The sequence below is a fragment of the Musca vetustissima genome, unplaced genomic scaffold (genome assembly GCF_032173495.1).
Source record: "Musca vetustissima isolate MV318-11 ecotype Yass unplaced genomic scaffold, APGP_CSIRO_Mvet_v1 utg17496, whole genome shotgun sequence".
In the NCBI taxonomy this organism is placed as follows: domain Eukaryota; kingdom Metazoa; phylum Arthropoda; class Insecta; order Diptera; family Muscidae; genus Musca; species Musca vetustissima.
This window is the reverse complement of record NW_026880889.1, coordinates 95505-111389: the sequence shown is the minus strand read 5'-3', so window position 1 is coordinate 111389 and position 15885 is coordinate 95505. Positions and strand designations below refer to the sequence as shown.

The following is a 15885-nucleotide window of genomic DNA, read 5'->3' as shown; positions in this document are numbered from 1 at the left end:
ATGAACACAGCCTATGCATGTTGTAACATTTCTGAAATTGAATACAGAGGAACCAGAACCAAACAATAGATAGACAATGCTCAACAACGATCCGAAGCGACCCTAGACTTACTCAATATGTCTGCCACCTTAGCCCATAGCGTAAAATAATTGGGGCTGCTACATCAACAAGTCTCTTTTTGTTGCTTGCTCTTGCTTAAATACTCTCTAACCCTTTAAGGCCCAAGTTTCATCAAAGACAACAAAATGTTTTTGTATATCTTATATTTAATACACATCTGATCTGATAATGGACGACGTCAAATTTTGTTCATATCCTATGTAGTATAGTTGCATTAAATCTACACACAGAAAATTTTTCTATGGTCACGGAAATAAATTCGGGGTCTTTATAAAGACCAATGTATAGAGAGACCACAGGTCTTTATAAAGACCAACAAATATATTGACAAATAATTATTTCATGATGAAAAACATTTATAAAAATAATATTTGGGCACATCTTATACTTACAGTGTAACTATATCAGCATTTCGTTGTTCAACAGCTATATCTAGAGGATTTTTACCATCGTTGGCTTTTAGATCATATTTGGCTTTATGTTTAAGTAATAAATATACTTGTGCAATAAATCCTTTTTCCGTTGATATATGTAAAGCACTATAACCATTGTCGTCAACAACATCGATGGGTACGCCATTCAATAGCAGATACTCGCAAGCCATAACAGAGCCCTGAAATTCAAATACATACAAATGTATCAAACTCTTAGAAAAAAAGATTCAAACAAATATTTAAACCTACCGACAACACAGCCTGATGTAAGTACGTCCGATTGTGATCTTCAGGATTACGCCAATTTTTATCAGCACCTAAGGCAAATGCCATACACATAACTGGTAAATTGTGTACCGCAGATGCCTGATATAACATGAGATTCGCATCCAACTTGGAAAAGGGCACTTCATATATCACTTCTGGTTCATTTTCTCCTTCGGTGGATTCTTGATCGGAACCCAATATGCCGGGTGTTTCATAGGTTTCCAAACCTAAATCTTCACCGACTATCAAGAGATCTTCACGTGAAATGCTCAACGACATTGAGGGTATATTTATCGATTCATCATCGTCGTCATCATCCTCATCGTCGACTACAGGATCATCAGATGATTTCGAACTGGAGCGTTGACGTTTACGTTGACGATGGCGGCGACGTCTAAATTTCTTAACAGCCCATTTGCGTGTACTACCCAGCGATAGAGTAGCCCGCTTGCCAATATCATTGCCACCACTGTCGATAGACAAGACTTCAGCCGTTTCACTTGACAGATATTCCGGGGGCTTAGGCATACCGCATACAAAACGTTTCTCCACATATTTCGCCTTAATCCATGCTTCTCTCACGGCAATTTCACAATTTTCTGTAGCCGGTTTCAAATCGGAATTTTCACCAATACGTGCTTCGTAGATGCGATTCACCACAGCATTGCCTAGTTCCATCATTACTTTGACATTTTCCGTTTCCCAGGCATCAAGTGTCAGCGAACGTACCTTACTGTAGTGTACTCCAAGGCTGCGATGTACACCGGAACACTCAATACACAGTGTTATGCCTAGATTAATGGAAGCCCATCGTGGATCGGCACCACGACAATCACAACATATAGAATTGCCGGGAATTTTTAAAAATTGTTCCCAGTGTCTGTAAACGGAAGAAGAAGAGTTCAATAAAATCGGTGGCACATGCAAATGACAACATATAAAAATGGGTATGTATAGAGACCATAGGTCGACATAAACACCATAGGTCTATATAAATACTAATGGTTCTGCATAGAGATCACAAATTTTTACATTAACCAAGAACGATGGGTCTGACCAATTGCTCTGTATAGAGACCAGAGTTCTATATAAGAACCAATTGGTATGTATAGAGGCCAGGGTCTGCATAAAGACGATTGGTCTGTTAAAGGCCAATTGCTCTGTATAGAGACCACAAGTCTTTATAAAGACCTGCGGTTTCTATACAAGACTAATTGGTCTGTATAGAGACGACGACAGGTCCTTATAAAGACCAATTGGTCTGTATAGAGATGACGACAGGTCTTTATAAAGACCAATTGGTCTGTATAGAGACCACAGGTCTTTATAAAGACCAATTGGTCTATATACAGACCAAAGGTCTGCATAGAGACCATAGGGTTTTATAAAGTCCAATTGGTCTGTATACAGACCAAAGGTCTGCATAAAGACCAATTGGTCTGTATACTGACCAAAGGTCTGCATAAAGACCAATTGGTCTGTATAGAGACCACATGTCTTTATAAAGACCAATTGGTATTTATAGAGGCCACAGGTCTTTATAAAGACCAATTGGTCTGTATTCTGTTCTCAGTTCTATATAAAGTCTTACTAATCGGGATATTGTTTTGAAATAGATATTGTTATATCTTTAAATCTCACTTACACTTTTCTTTTGGCATTCTTCAAGGGATTCGTATGCTGTGATGACTGAGGTCTGGAATGCTGAGGATCATGCTGTATAGCTGCACCAATACTTTTCTGTAATGCTGAAATCCACATAGCCAACATATCAGCTGAGTCAGCTTGCAAAACGTGAGACCTAATCGATGTTTATACACAAACACACAAGAGGAAAAGAAAAACACAAATACAAGCAAGAAAAAAATACAAACATAAGTTAGGCAGGCATCTTCTCATGGGGTTATATTAATGATTTACAAAAATCTGCAACAGCTCATCATGCATGAGTGTTCTAGATAAGAATAATAATAAAATGCCAACTTACTTGGTTGGTGATATGACTTCGAAACAAAATCGACGATCGCCATCGTTGACGGGACGTACTGTACAAAGGCGCAAGTCTTCTTCCATCACAGAAAATGAATCCTCGTTGCTACGTTTTCTGCAATTCGAATCCAAATCACTTCAGCGTTACAACAACAACAACACAAGACAATTTCAATTCAAATCAACACAACAGAAACAGAACACAACAACATCAACACAACAATAAAAAAACATAAAAAGTATAAATGATTGGGTTTTTTTAGAGACAAAATAAGAAATTAGAAAAATTAAGAGACAAGCAAAACAAGAAATTAAGATTTTTTTCGGAAGGATAGATCAGTACGAAACAAAATACAGTATTACATTTTACATGTTTAAACAGTTACAATAAATTCAAATTAGACAGTTAACACATGAACGAAAGAAAACAAGAAAAAAGATCGTTAAATTTTGATTGGTTGTTTAAAGAAGAAAACATAATGTTAAAATATAAGAAAATAAAATAATAATCATAGAGACAGCAATAAAAATAAATTATAACCTTAAATCCTTTCGAACATGCTTGAATTAATTGCTAATTTTCTTTACTTTATTAATAATTTATTGTTTTCTTTATCTATTATGTACGAACAAAATTGGGGATTATTGTAAAAAAAAAAACATTGTAGGCATTAAAAAGGATAATTTTTTAAAATTAAAAATATCATATTTATCATTCTTCATTTTATTTAGTTCCAAGTTTGTCTCAAATCCAAACATTGTTTTTACAATAAGCCCACAATTTTTTTTTTATTTTTGTCTATTTTCTTGTTCAACACGCACCTGTACACCAATTGATTATCGCTCAAATAAAACCAACGACGACACCACGTTTTAAATCCCTTGGATTTCTTTTTGAAGAGATATCCTTCGATCTTATTGGAAGTACTATTCGTATTTGTATCACTAAAACTATTCACACTCATGTGACGATTTTGCATGACTTTTTCCAATTTTTGATATTCGCCGCGCATTGCATTCAAATCGTCTGTAAAACTTTTAAAGAACACATCGAAATCGTGGCACAAATCGAAACCTTGATGATAATACGTTACGCAGGCTTGATAATAATCAAGTAACTGAAATTAAGAAAAGATAAGAGAGTGAACATATTATAAAATATTGGTATTAAATAATTTTCGAAAGAAATTTAAGAATCTTCGATTGGAAAATCACATCCAGGTAGCTAAAAATGCCTAAACGTGAAAAAACTATTTTAAGGGATCTAAGACAAAACCTCTCTAAAATATTGTCATTTTAGTTTTAAAAAGCATTCAAATACACGAAGGAGGACGGAATCGATACTTTGTCTATAATATGCCACTTGACATTGTTAAAATGTATCTGGGTGAATCGAAAAAGAATTCGATAATTCGAAATATCAAATTACTGCCTATTCCGTTAGAAAGTAAGACTACAAATTTAAATATAGCCTTAATGGTGTGAGCACTGTAAATGGTGGCTAAGTCAAATCAAGCAAGTAAAACCCGAAGTACATTGTTAAAGGATATCTGCGGCGATCCTCGACGACGCAGATGTATGAATGATATTCAAACTGGTGCTTTAGAACCCCTCTCTCCAGATTATGAAGATCTCTTCTGAAGTCCTATCCTTGAGAAGAATGCATGGATTATTCCTGCTTTAGCACCTGTGTCGATGTTGTACCTTTGGGCATAATTGTATTTTGTTGTTCCTGCTTTAGCACCTGTGTCGATGTTGTACCTTTGGGCATAATTGTATCTTGAACGAACCAGGTATGACATTGGATCAACGTGTAAAACTAAGCGACTATATATCACCAATCTTGAGATTTGACGATGTAGATGTCGTTATTCCTAGTAGAGACGACTGGAAGCGGAGTACCCCTTTCTATACAGACGGATCCAAGATTGAAGAAGGTACAGGGGCTGGCGTCCACTGTGAAAGGATATGCCTTGAGCTTACCTACAAGCTGGATAGCAACTGTAGTATTTTCTAAGCTGAAATCTTCGCGATGTGGACGACAGCGGAATTGATAAAAAATCTGAATGCAGATATAACCCTTTCTAGACAGACGGATCCAAGATGGAAGAAGGTACAGGGGCTGGTGTCTACTGTAAAAGGCTAGGCCTTCAGCTTACCTACAAGCTGGATAGCAACTGTAATGTCTTTCAAGCGAAAATCTTTGCGATTTGCGTCCTCATGTGTAGAACAGTTTTGGAAGAACTTACTTACAGCTATCGGCTGTGTTGGGTATCAGGACACCGTGGCATCATGGATAATGAACGAGCAGACGAATTAGCAAGACGAGAATTTCAATCTACAGATTTAACAAATGATGGTTCAATCAAACCACCCATATGTCATCTTTATCGGAGCTTTGAGGTGTTCTTCGACGAAATAGCCTATGAACCTTGGCACAACGAACCTAGGTGGACAGACTCACTGTTGAACCTGTGCAAAGCTGAAATAAGAGTAATGACAGAAATCATTACTGATCATTACAATATCGGGGCCTTTACCAGTAAATGGGACCATGATACTACTGATTACTGCAGACTCTGCGTTGACGAAGAGGAGACGGAGACAATTGAGCATCTCATGTGTCGCTGCCCAGTCCTGGCCTACAGACGGCACAGACTAGTGGGTGCTCACTTTCCACTTAGTTTCTTCTCAACAAAGGAACCTGCTCTAATCTACAGCATCATTAGAAACTTAAAGTGGTTGGGAAAGTGCAACGTTTTCGTAGATGATTACAATGGACCTGACGGTCTCAGAGTGCTGCAGCAACATTAGTGACTGCACATCCCCAAACCTAACCTAATCTATACTGTGTCGATTTAGGTATAAAACCTTCGCTTTTCCATGTAAATGATTCACTGGAACCAGATCTTCTCATGTAAATGATCCACTGGCATTATAACAGGGTTTGAAAATTCTTCCACTGCGTATATAGATTTCCATCGACAGACCCAATGCTTTGTAAGACCACAAATAGGTTTCTTTGTCAGCACTCCAAAAGCTGGAGTCAACTTGAGGACCTTGTTCTTACTTCTGTCTTTTTTTTTGCAAATAGCAGAGATTTTTGCTTTCTTTTGATAAAATTAAAAAAATGTAAAAATTATGGTGTTTGACTTTGTTGCAGTTTTTTTATCTCACCCTGTATATCATGTGCCAGGAGAATGAAGGGTTTTACCTTCATTACCACATCAGGTAGTATTTGATTGAAAAATGCGTTTAGGTAATTTGAAATACCCAAAATGGAGCGAACCATATTAATATGGAGAATAGAACCATATTAAAAATTTTATTTAACCCTTTCAGTGTTTTTGTCGAATATATTCGACATTTAAAAGTACTCTCTTTGCGATTTTTCGGTTATCCTATGTATCGTTACCACTAATGTTTTTGTTTTTGCTGAAAGACAGACGAACCTGCCCGAGGGTTAAAATGAAAATTGCTATTTTTTCTAAACTCTGCATTTATATGATCTTAAATACAAAATTTTAGATTTTTATTCCGACAAAAATTTTTTTTGACACTGAAAGGGTTAATGAGTTTATTCAACCTTCGACAATCCTTACATATTGCAGCTTTGTCAAAGGATAGACCTCCCTACTGCATTTTTTTTTTGTCGGGAGGTCCTTTAAAATAGCTCAATCTTATGAAAGAAAGGTAATGACAAATTGTAGCCACATATTTACGAATTTCGATGAATATGACCTTAGGAAATATTGGGGTTGTATCCAAGGTCCCTCAATGATACAGTTTGTAAGTGGAAAATTTTACATGAAGTATCAGTCATTGGCTGTTATACAAATAATCAATTTACTTCCATGTCATAATGGATACCACCGTCAGCATGATCACTTGGAATTTATAACACATGGAATACTGTCCAGTTAGACATCCTATAGTAGACAAACTTTGGTACTTTGTGTGAGATACGTACGATTCCGTCTCCACGCGATAAGTTGCGACTGACAGATTACTTTGATTTAGAATGTGTCAGTGTGAAAGTTATATTGTGGCCGGAAATGCTTTGATACACGACAAGTTTCCGAATCGTAATATGGTCAAAGTGAAGAACTAATTCCATTCCCATCTAGCAATCAAAATCTGAATAACATTACTTCAAATATTTTGTGGTTAATCATTTTTATGTGAAATACATAACACTTAGTTACTTACCGTTGATAAAATTGAAGGTACTTTACGGGACTGAACCAAAGTGATGTAGTTGACATAATCTAATGCCGTATGATGAAAACATGATTTTGATGCTGATAATATGTTGGCGGCTTCCTGTACTTCTTGGGTACGATTTTTACTTGCCTATAATGGGATAAGAGAAGAGGTAAAAAAAAAACAGAAAATAAATGATAGATAGCAATCAATTCAGATTAAATATAAACAAAAAAAGCCATAAGAAGAATGGATATGAGTTGCGGACAATGGCCATATTCAATCGACATCCTTCGGGCTTTTTTAGTTTTCTTTTTTTTTCAACTTACTTGAGCATTTTTAATTAATGCATTGTCATAGCCCTCAGACACTTTGAGAAAATGCCCTTTATAGTCTTTCACTTGATTAATGTCGTCCTTAACGAATACGGTTAAATTTTTTAATACGGTACGGCTGGCTTGATCCAATAAAATGGTATGAAATTTATTCATTTCCTATAAGTAAATTGAATCATCAGCATCATCATCATAGTAGAGAAAACCATCATAATAAACATCAGTAACAACAACAATAAGAACAACAGCATTGTCGACATCATCATGTGAAATGTGAATATGAGAGACAGAGCATGACAGAGCTTTGTAATTAAAAACTTGCTACAGTGTTCTGAGAAATATACGAATGCAATTTTTTTTATTTATTTAAAAAATATTGAGAATAAATCATTGTAACACTTTTTTATTAAACACAATGTACCCCCAAAGCACCTGGAATTTGTAACCTCCTGCACATAGAATACTGCATACTGCAAATACTCCATGTTAGAGAAGTCCGACTGTATTGGTGTATCTGACAATCAAAATCAATAAAACTATTTTTTGCATTTTCAAATTCAAACTTAGTTAAATTACTCATGAAAAAATAGCATGCAATGTAAGTATATTTAAGTCTTTGTTCTAAATCGATTATAGTGAAAAACAATTAGTAATCAAGATAGAGAATTAAAAACAAATTGTGAATGCGAAGATATCTGATATTTTTGCACTTGATTTTTATATGAATTTATATATTTATGAATATGGAAATAAGATTACAAATTTTAAGTGGCATTGATTAACAAAATAAATCAAAAACTGATTATTTTCTAAATATCAGTTAATTCGGGGAATAGTTGGGGTAAAGAATAATATTCTTGAAATTCTAAAAATTCAACTTTTTTGGAATCGGTCAATACTGTAATTATTATACCCTATATGATTTTCATAATCGTCTCACTACGCAAGTAAATGACAAAATTGTAAAGACATTTGAAGAGGTTGGATTGGTTACAAATACGAGGGCAGTTCGGAAAGTTCTTAGCCTAGCACAAAAAGCGCGGTATAAACAGAAAAAAAGTTAAGTGTTTTGGAATCTTCAATCTCTGTATGAGGACGTGTTAAATTTTTTTCGTTCTGGCAACTCCTTCATATAGAAACAGGTGTTCAAAAAGACGCATAAGCAATTTTTAACAATGGAAAAATTAGAAATGCGTGCTTAGTTTAGGTTTGGGGATGTGCAGGCACTTATGTAGCTGCAGCACACTGATACCGTCAGGCCCATTGTGATCATCCACGAAAGGAAAAGAGATAAGTAGGATCTAACTTGTAAGAAGGAAAGTTCAAAATAGTATCGATGGTTATAGAGATCGGACAGAAGATATATTACGTGTCAAGGTTGCACTTTCCCAATCACTTTAGGTTTCTAATTATGTTGGAGATTAAAGCAGGTTCAGTTGTTGGGAAGGGATGTTTACAGTAGCCTTTTCCTTTGCCTTTTGACTAGGTTTAAGCTTCGAGTTAGGCTTAAGATCAGAAGTCGGCTTAGCACCCTGTCCATCTGGAGTTCACGGTGGAGAGAATGAGAATGAAATCTCAACTTGCCCTTGTCTCGCCCCACGAATTTGCGGAGATACGAAACTGCACGTTTGTAGTGTTTCGCATCAGCTACTTCTCGCGCCTTCCCAACATTCGAGCCGCTGTCCTTTGCGGGGGCCTCGACAGATTCCCCATCGTCGGACATCGCCTCCGTCGCAGATAGCCTCTGAAGTTTATTTTCGGCAAGTATGTAGTCAGACTTGTTAACTTTATGCTACAACAATCCCCTGTGTATACTTGACTGGGATCACCGTGGTGTCCAGCCTATCATCAGTTAGGGTGAGATTCAGTAACAGTTCCTCCGGAAGCGTGCTTTCATTGTAAAAAAATTGCGGATAAACTTTCCGCACACCTGCATCACAACCTCGTATATACGTGGAATGAGTACTTATGCAACAGGCGGAGGAGGAATTTTTTCGAACAAAATTTATTCCGCAATGATACACAAAATTGTCGTATTTGAGGGTCTGAGAAGAAATTAATGGAAAGACATTACATTCAGAAAAAGTCCCTGTTTGGTGCGCTATTAGATGCGAAGGTGTGTGCATCAATTCAGAGCATCATTGTCATGTTTGAAATGACTTTTTTTGCTGCTATTAAAGAATGTATGGTTTCAAATAGACGTGCCACATGCAACACAAGCAAGTGCCATGGCCAACCTCAAATCCTCATGCAAAAGAAGGAGAAAAGGTTTTATTGTAAAAGTCGGCTACATGACTTTTACAATAAAACCTTTTCTCCTTCTAAAAACAAAAAAAGATAGTAAAGGTACCGGACCGCTGATTTCACAAACTCCATTACTCTCGAAAATATCAACATCCGGCTTCAAGCGGCACGTAACAATATTGCGCCCAACGTGGGGCCGGCAAGTTTTTTGAAAATTTCTTACTTAAAATTCGACTCTTTCAAAAGAAAGCTACTCCGTTATGTGTGTGTATCTAATCGATTCAAAAGTTAACTAATTTCTTGTAGTGCAAATTGTCCATTTGGCTGTCTATTAGAACACCAAAGACCAATAAATTACTGTCGATACTCCCGTCCTCAAGAAGACTATCTAAAGCGGATATAGTTTGAATAATTTATTGCACAAACCCTATACTACGCTTAAAATAAAAAATAGCACTTCATTTACTACTAATGTCCAGATAAATCGGTTAGACAACTAGGCTTTACATAGCACAATAAACAATTAAAATCTCGGTTTCCAAACATCTGAAAAACTTCTATACTACATTCATCCACGATAACAGTATACAGGTCATAGAGCTCCCAACAAATTCCTTTTCTCTTCCTTTTTGTCGCAATAAACTAGATATTTGTCCCTATCTGCTACGTATGTTGCTAATATTCGTATAGAATCATACCACCATCGGTTTTAAGACAACAACCTCGGAAATAACCGTTGAAAATTCAAACAGTTTAAATCCTGTAACCGTTTACGCTGCGTATACCCCCTTTCGTCATACACCCAATCAATTCTTAGGCATCTATATTTCGAATTTTAAATCCCTATAACGGTCAGCTGTTTTGCAACATGCTCAGTTTTTATTATATTTCGTCACATGCATTTTTATTTTTTTAATTCTTTTACAGCCTATACTCCCTTGGAAGTTTGAAAACAACAATGCCCTTTTTGGATGACAAGGTGCTGGCGGCATTTCAACGGTGGGGGTGGGAGAAGTCACATCCCTCCTTAGCATTATACCCAGGCTCCCTATGCGATATTAATGAATATTTTTATGTGGATATGGTAGGCTCCATGGAGGTCCCATGATAGGCAGTGAAACTTCCAGATTTCTGAGGTGGATACAGGTACTAATGACCTTTCCCCATCGAAATATGGTATCATGATTTACAGTTTTGCCCAAAATCTATCCTGGTTAAGAATAACGTTTAATAATATTTTCTAATGTACTCTATTTTCTCAGGATGAAAAAATCGACGAAGAGTCTTCAACTGAAGTGATTAATGATTAACTGATATTCATCCTATCAAAGTAATAACTTTTCATATACATCTTTCAGGAGGGCTCTTGTATTAATTACCCTTTTCTAAATATTAAATATGGTTTTTTAAATTGCATTTAAATTTCAAAACACTGTGTCAAGCTCTATGCTCTATCCAACAGAACTCAGCGAGATGTCTCATCATCAGTGTGACGACACAACAGTAGGAGATGTATGTAATGTAGTAAACAATCGAAAAAATTACAAACCTGAAAGCAATGTATCAGTTTGCCCAAGGCATTATGGGCACTTTTATTATCAGAGAAATGTTGTTGCAAATCCCAGAGGGACATTGCAAATGCACTGAAATATTAAAGAAAGAACAAAAAAAGGAAGACGAAAATGAGATTAAACAAAAGAATACATAAAAAAGTAATAATAAAGTACAGTAACAACAGCAGTACATATTGATCACTTGTAAAATTTAATTGAAATTGACAATGTATTTACTTTAACACTTACCTTTGATTTTTAACATATTCTTTACCCGATTCTACAGCTATTGTACATAGTTTGATTATTTTCTCTAACTTTTGTTCCAGATGTTCAATATCTGTCTCTTCTTTGGATACAAATTGCCTAAGAAAAGAAGGAAAAAATTGAAAGAAAGAAAATTAATTAGCATAATTAAATGAGCAATGTTTGTGAGTATATGTAAATGATTATAATAGTAACAACGGACGAAATAACAACGGACAACGACGGAATTTTCTATGCTATGATGTATGCGACTAACTTGAAAAATCACCTAACATACCAACAAACCTTTTTTTGTTAGGTTCTAGGACATATTAAAAAAAATGTAATAAAAAACATGATGAGCTCGCAGTCGTCCAATGTGCATATTGAGGGATATGTAAGACCACCAAAATCCGCAACATCTGAGACGAGAAAACTGACAGCAAATGGTTTGAGCGGCCTGGATGTAGAACTTATAAATCAATCTGACCGGAATATTTACGACATAGAATTTCCTCATTGCTATCACAAAGGAAAATGAGATGAAGCTCAATATATGAATCATAACAGTTCATTGTACGATTACACCTCTCACATTCAATTAGAATATAAATGTGTGGAACTACTGCCGTTTATGTGAGAATGAGGAAGAACTGAAAACGATCGCATATCTACTATGTAGATGTCAAAAGGCACCCACTAATTTGTATATACGAGATTGATCTAATTTTCTACTCCGAAAAATATCCTATCAAAATACATAGCTTTGTCAAAACCAAGACAGGTTTAGCTAAAGAACCTAAAATATGGTGGAGAGAACCTGGTTGCAGAGTCTCAAAAGCTATCTGGACTGAATTCTCTCGCCGAAGAACTTTTTCGCTTTTCTCACATAATAAGAGAGAGAGAGAGATCAAAATCATTGTGGGGATCATAGCAGGTCACTGCAGGATTAGATCCCTCACTTTGAAATGGGACTCCAGCGGACAGGTTTACTGTCGTCTATGTGAGGACGAAGAAGAGTTAGAAACAATTGAACATATCCTCTGTAGATGTCCATCGCTGAGTGGCAGAAGACACAAACAGTTTGAAAGGTATGAATTTGAAAATATAGCTTTCTTTTCCAAAATAGACCCCAATCAGATCCTAAGCTTTGTCAAAAATTTGGCATGGCTAAAATAACCATCTTCTAGACTCTCCTACTCCTACTATTTTCTCCTCTCTTCCACTCTCTCTTCTTTTCAAGTATCAGGGATGAACACAATGAACAATAGTCTCCGAGTGAACGGTTGTTATTAACAACCGTACATCCCTAATCTACATTACGTGCCAAGGTTGCACTTTCCCAGCCACTTTAGGTTTCTAATGATGCTGTAGATTAGAGCAGGTTTCGTTGTTGAGAAGAAACCAAGACTCGGTGGAAAGTGAACACCCACTATTCTGTGCCGTCTAGAGGGCAGGACTGGGCAGCGACACAGGAGATGCTCAATTGTCTCCGTCTCCTCCTCGTCAATGCTGAGTCTACAGTAATCAGTAGCATCATGGTCCCATTCACTGGCAAATACCCTGACATTGCAATGGCCAGTAATGATTCCTGTCATTACTCTTATTTCAGCTTTGCTCAGGTTCAACAATGAGTGTGTCCCTAGAGTCGGCCAAAAAGATCTCTTGGCGCATTGCACCTAGGTTCGTTGTACCAAATTTCATAGGCTCTTCTGTCGAAGAACTCCTCAAAGCTCCGATAAAGATGACATATGGGTGGTTTTATTGAACCATCAATTGCTAGATCTGTAGATTGAGATCCTCGTCTAATTCGTCTGCTCTTTCATTACCCATGATGTCACGGTGGTACCCAACACAGCCGATAGCTTTAAGTAAGTTCTTCCAAAACTGTTCCACACTTGATGACGGCCTCAGATTTGATGAAACAGGATTTAATGGCTTTAAGAGCCGCTTGACTATCCACAAAGATAGTCACCGGTTCAACGATCTCTGCATCCAGATTTTTATCAATTCCTTCCCAATCGCGAAGATTTCAGCTTGGAAAACGCTACAGTTGCTATCCAGCTTGTAGGTAAGCTCAAGGCCTAGCCTTTCATAGTAGACGCCAGCCAGCTGTACTTCTTCCATCTTGGATCCCTGTGTATAGAAAGCCAGACCGTCCAGAGGAGGGTTACTCCGGTTCCAGTCGTCCCTACTAGGAATAACGACATCTACATCTAGGACAAATCTAGAACTGGTGATATATAGTCGCTTAGTTTTACGCATTGATCCAATGTCATACCTGGTTCCTTCAAGATACAAAGGTACAACTTCGCCAAAGATTTTTTTCATGCAGCCTTAGGCGACTGCGCTCTGCCTGACAATGCTGAGGCCCAGAGGCCTTAAGTTCAGCATAGCGTTCAGAGCTGCTTGTGGGGTGCTTCTGGCGGCTCCTGTTATTAGAATCTAGTTTGCTGGATGTCGACTTGTGGCGCAGGCAGTTCCACCAAACAAGATAACCATATAAAAGGATGGCTTTACCGCGGTGTTATACAACCAGGGTATAGTCGACGGTTTTAGCCCTCAACTTTTCCCAATGGAATTCTTGTATGCATAGAGTACAATCACCCATCTATTCACCCGTTTCTCAGCGTTCCTGTTCCATCGTAATTGACAGTCCAGGATTGTGCCAAGGTACTTTGCTTCGGGTGATAGATGAAGATGGAGTGCAGCTTGGAGCAAAGACGTCGAGTTTATGCTTCCAAGGGAACATTATCAGTTCCGTCTTTGTTGGGTTTTCACAAAGGTCGTTCGCCTTGTCACAGCGCGACAGCGTCAGTAAGGCTCTTTGCAAAAGCTCCCAGATTGTTGACGGAAAATTTCCGGAAATCAATATCACCACATCGTTCGCATAAGCTACGACCTTGATACCTTTTCGGTCCAGTTCCATCAGTATGTTGTTGGTGCGTGACATATATTCGGTATGTGGTAATGGTTCACGCTACTCCTCTTCAATTGTCAAGCCAACCCCACAAGCTTTACCCCATCTTCATGATAGAATCAAACTATACAGGTCACTGAAATTTAAATCAGTAGAATATAAACACCAGTAAAAGCTGCTACAACAACAAACAACGGGGAACAAAGCTGAATGCTATCGGTCTCGTCAACAGGTCGAATTAAATAAGCATTCAGGGCGGAGTCTCGGAGGAAATGACCGAGTACTTCTCAAAATCGAGCAGGAGAAATAGGCGCCCCAAATAACCAATCTTCATGCCTTAAGTGACCTCCCTAACGCTGGAGTCTTAGGCGACTTCGTACTCATTAGGGTACCGACAGTATTCAAAAGGAGCCTTGTTGATATCAGGCTTAGATGCGAAGTCCTTGTCATACTATAAGACTATGCTATGGACGACCTCAAATTCTTCGACAAGTACAGCTTCGACAGTAAATTTAAGCCCCTCAACGACATCGACCGCTGCTAACGTATTAATGGGATATTCTTTAAATCCTCCCAACCCGATTATTATCGATGACATAAACGCCAACATGGAGAGGCAGACTGACCTGCTATTCAATGTAATTGGGGAAACCATTGCTTTACGTCTCAATTATGAGAGTATCCCGACCCACCTCTGAGATGATGGAAACTTCAACTACTGCAAGGCGGCAAGTTGCAAATTGATGCTACTAAAGCAAAATACCATTAAGATGAATGTTGGTGCCGCTGATCTGCCAATTGAAGTAATGTATGAATCATCAGCGCAAATGTCTACCAGAGAATAATAAATTTCTGCAGTCGGTTTATTGAGCGGAATGGAAGCACTCTGACCGATAAAGAATTTCTTCATACTCACGTTTTTATTCGGATGTTCACTTGAAACTACCCGAATAGTACTGCGATTGACTACTTGGTTGAAAGAATTCAGACATCATGTGTAAAGGTGGCTCAAGTTTAGCCTCTAATGGAGAAGAAGACTCTGTGTAGACCAATCACGATTGAAAAAAATAAGGATCTTATATTTTGGGGAGTTTTCCGAGTGAGTTTTTCCTTCTGTTTTGCCATTTGAAAAATTTCGGTCGTCTTTAGCAAAACTTAAATTCAATTGAAATTTCTCCGCGACCTAATGTTAACACCCTTTTCCATTTCTTTATTTTTCTTTTGCAATACCAAAAATATAAGACCTATAAAACGGGTTCAGTAGAAGTAAACAATAAAGAATATTAAATTTCGATACGTTTGCCTCTTCACACCCCCTTTTTAAACAAAACGGTACATCATTTTTTTATTCTGTATTATTGTTATTATTTACTTGCCATTATCTCTTGCAAAACTTTCATTCACAATTCAATAAAGGGGTTTCGTTCGATTCGATATGGTGGTCGGTCCGTCGGTCGCCACTTTTACCATTCTTGTCATCACTTCATATGTGTCGTGCTTGCTTCTTTGCTTAGCTGTTGTTAATAATAGTTTGTTATTTGTTTTTCTAAGCTTGTTATCATCAACGACGCTA

The 15885-nt window shown here is 37.3% G+C and overlaps 1 protein-coding gene across 2 annotated transcripts in view; it reads right to left on the bottom strand.

Annotated features, from left to right (window-relative positions):
* LOC133326794 (arf-GAP with coiled-coil, ANK repeat and PH domain-containing protein 2) overlaps nucleotides 1-15885 on the bottom strand; it is a 32342-nt gene that overhangs the window by 1469 nt on the left and 14988 nt on the right. The window contains exons 2-10 of one of the 2 annotated variants that reach the window (XM_061535401.1): nucleotides 11396-11512; nucleotides 11143-11236; nucleotides 7344-7508; nucleotides 7021-7164; nucleotides 3634-3929; nucleotides 2810-2947; nucleotides 2468-2623; nucleotides 805-1702; nucleotides 514-734 (exon numbers count right to left, since the gene is read on the bottom strand). In XM_061535401.1, coding sequence (XP_061391385.1) covers nucleotides 514-734; nucleotides 805-1702; nucleotides 2468-2623; nucleotides 2810-2947; nucleotides 3634-3929; nucleotides 7021-7164; nucleotides 7344-7508; nucleotides 11143-11236; nucleotides 11396-11512 — 2229 coding nt within the window. The remainder of the gene's footprint in view (nucleotides 1-513; nucleotides 735-804; nucleotides 1703-2467; nucleotides 2624-2809; nucleotides 2948-3633; nucleotides 3930-7020; nucleotides 7165-7343; nucleotides 7509-11142; nucleotides 11237-11395; nucleotides 11513-15885) is intronic. The other variant, XM_061535402.1, reaches the window with a different exon arrangement.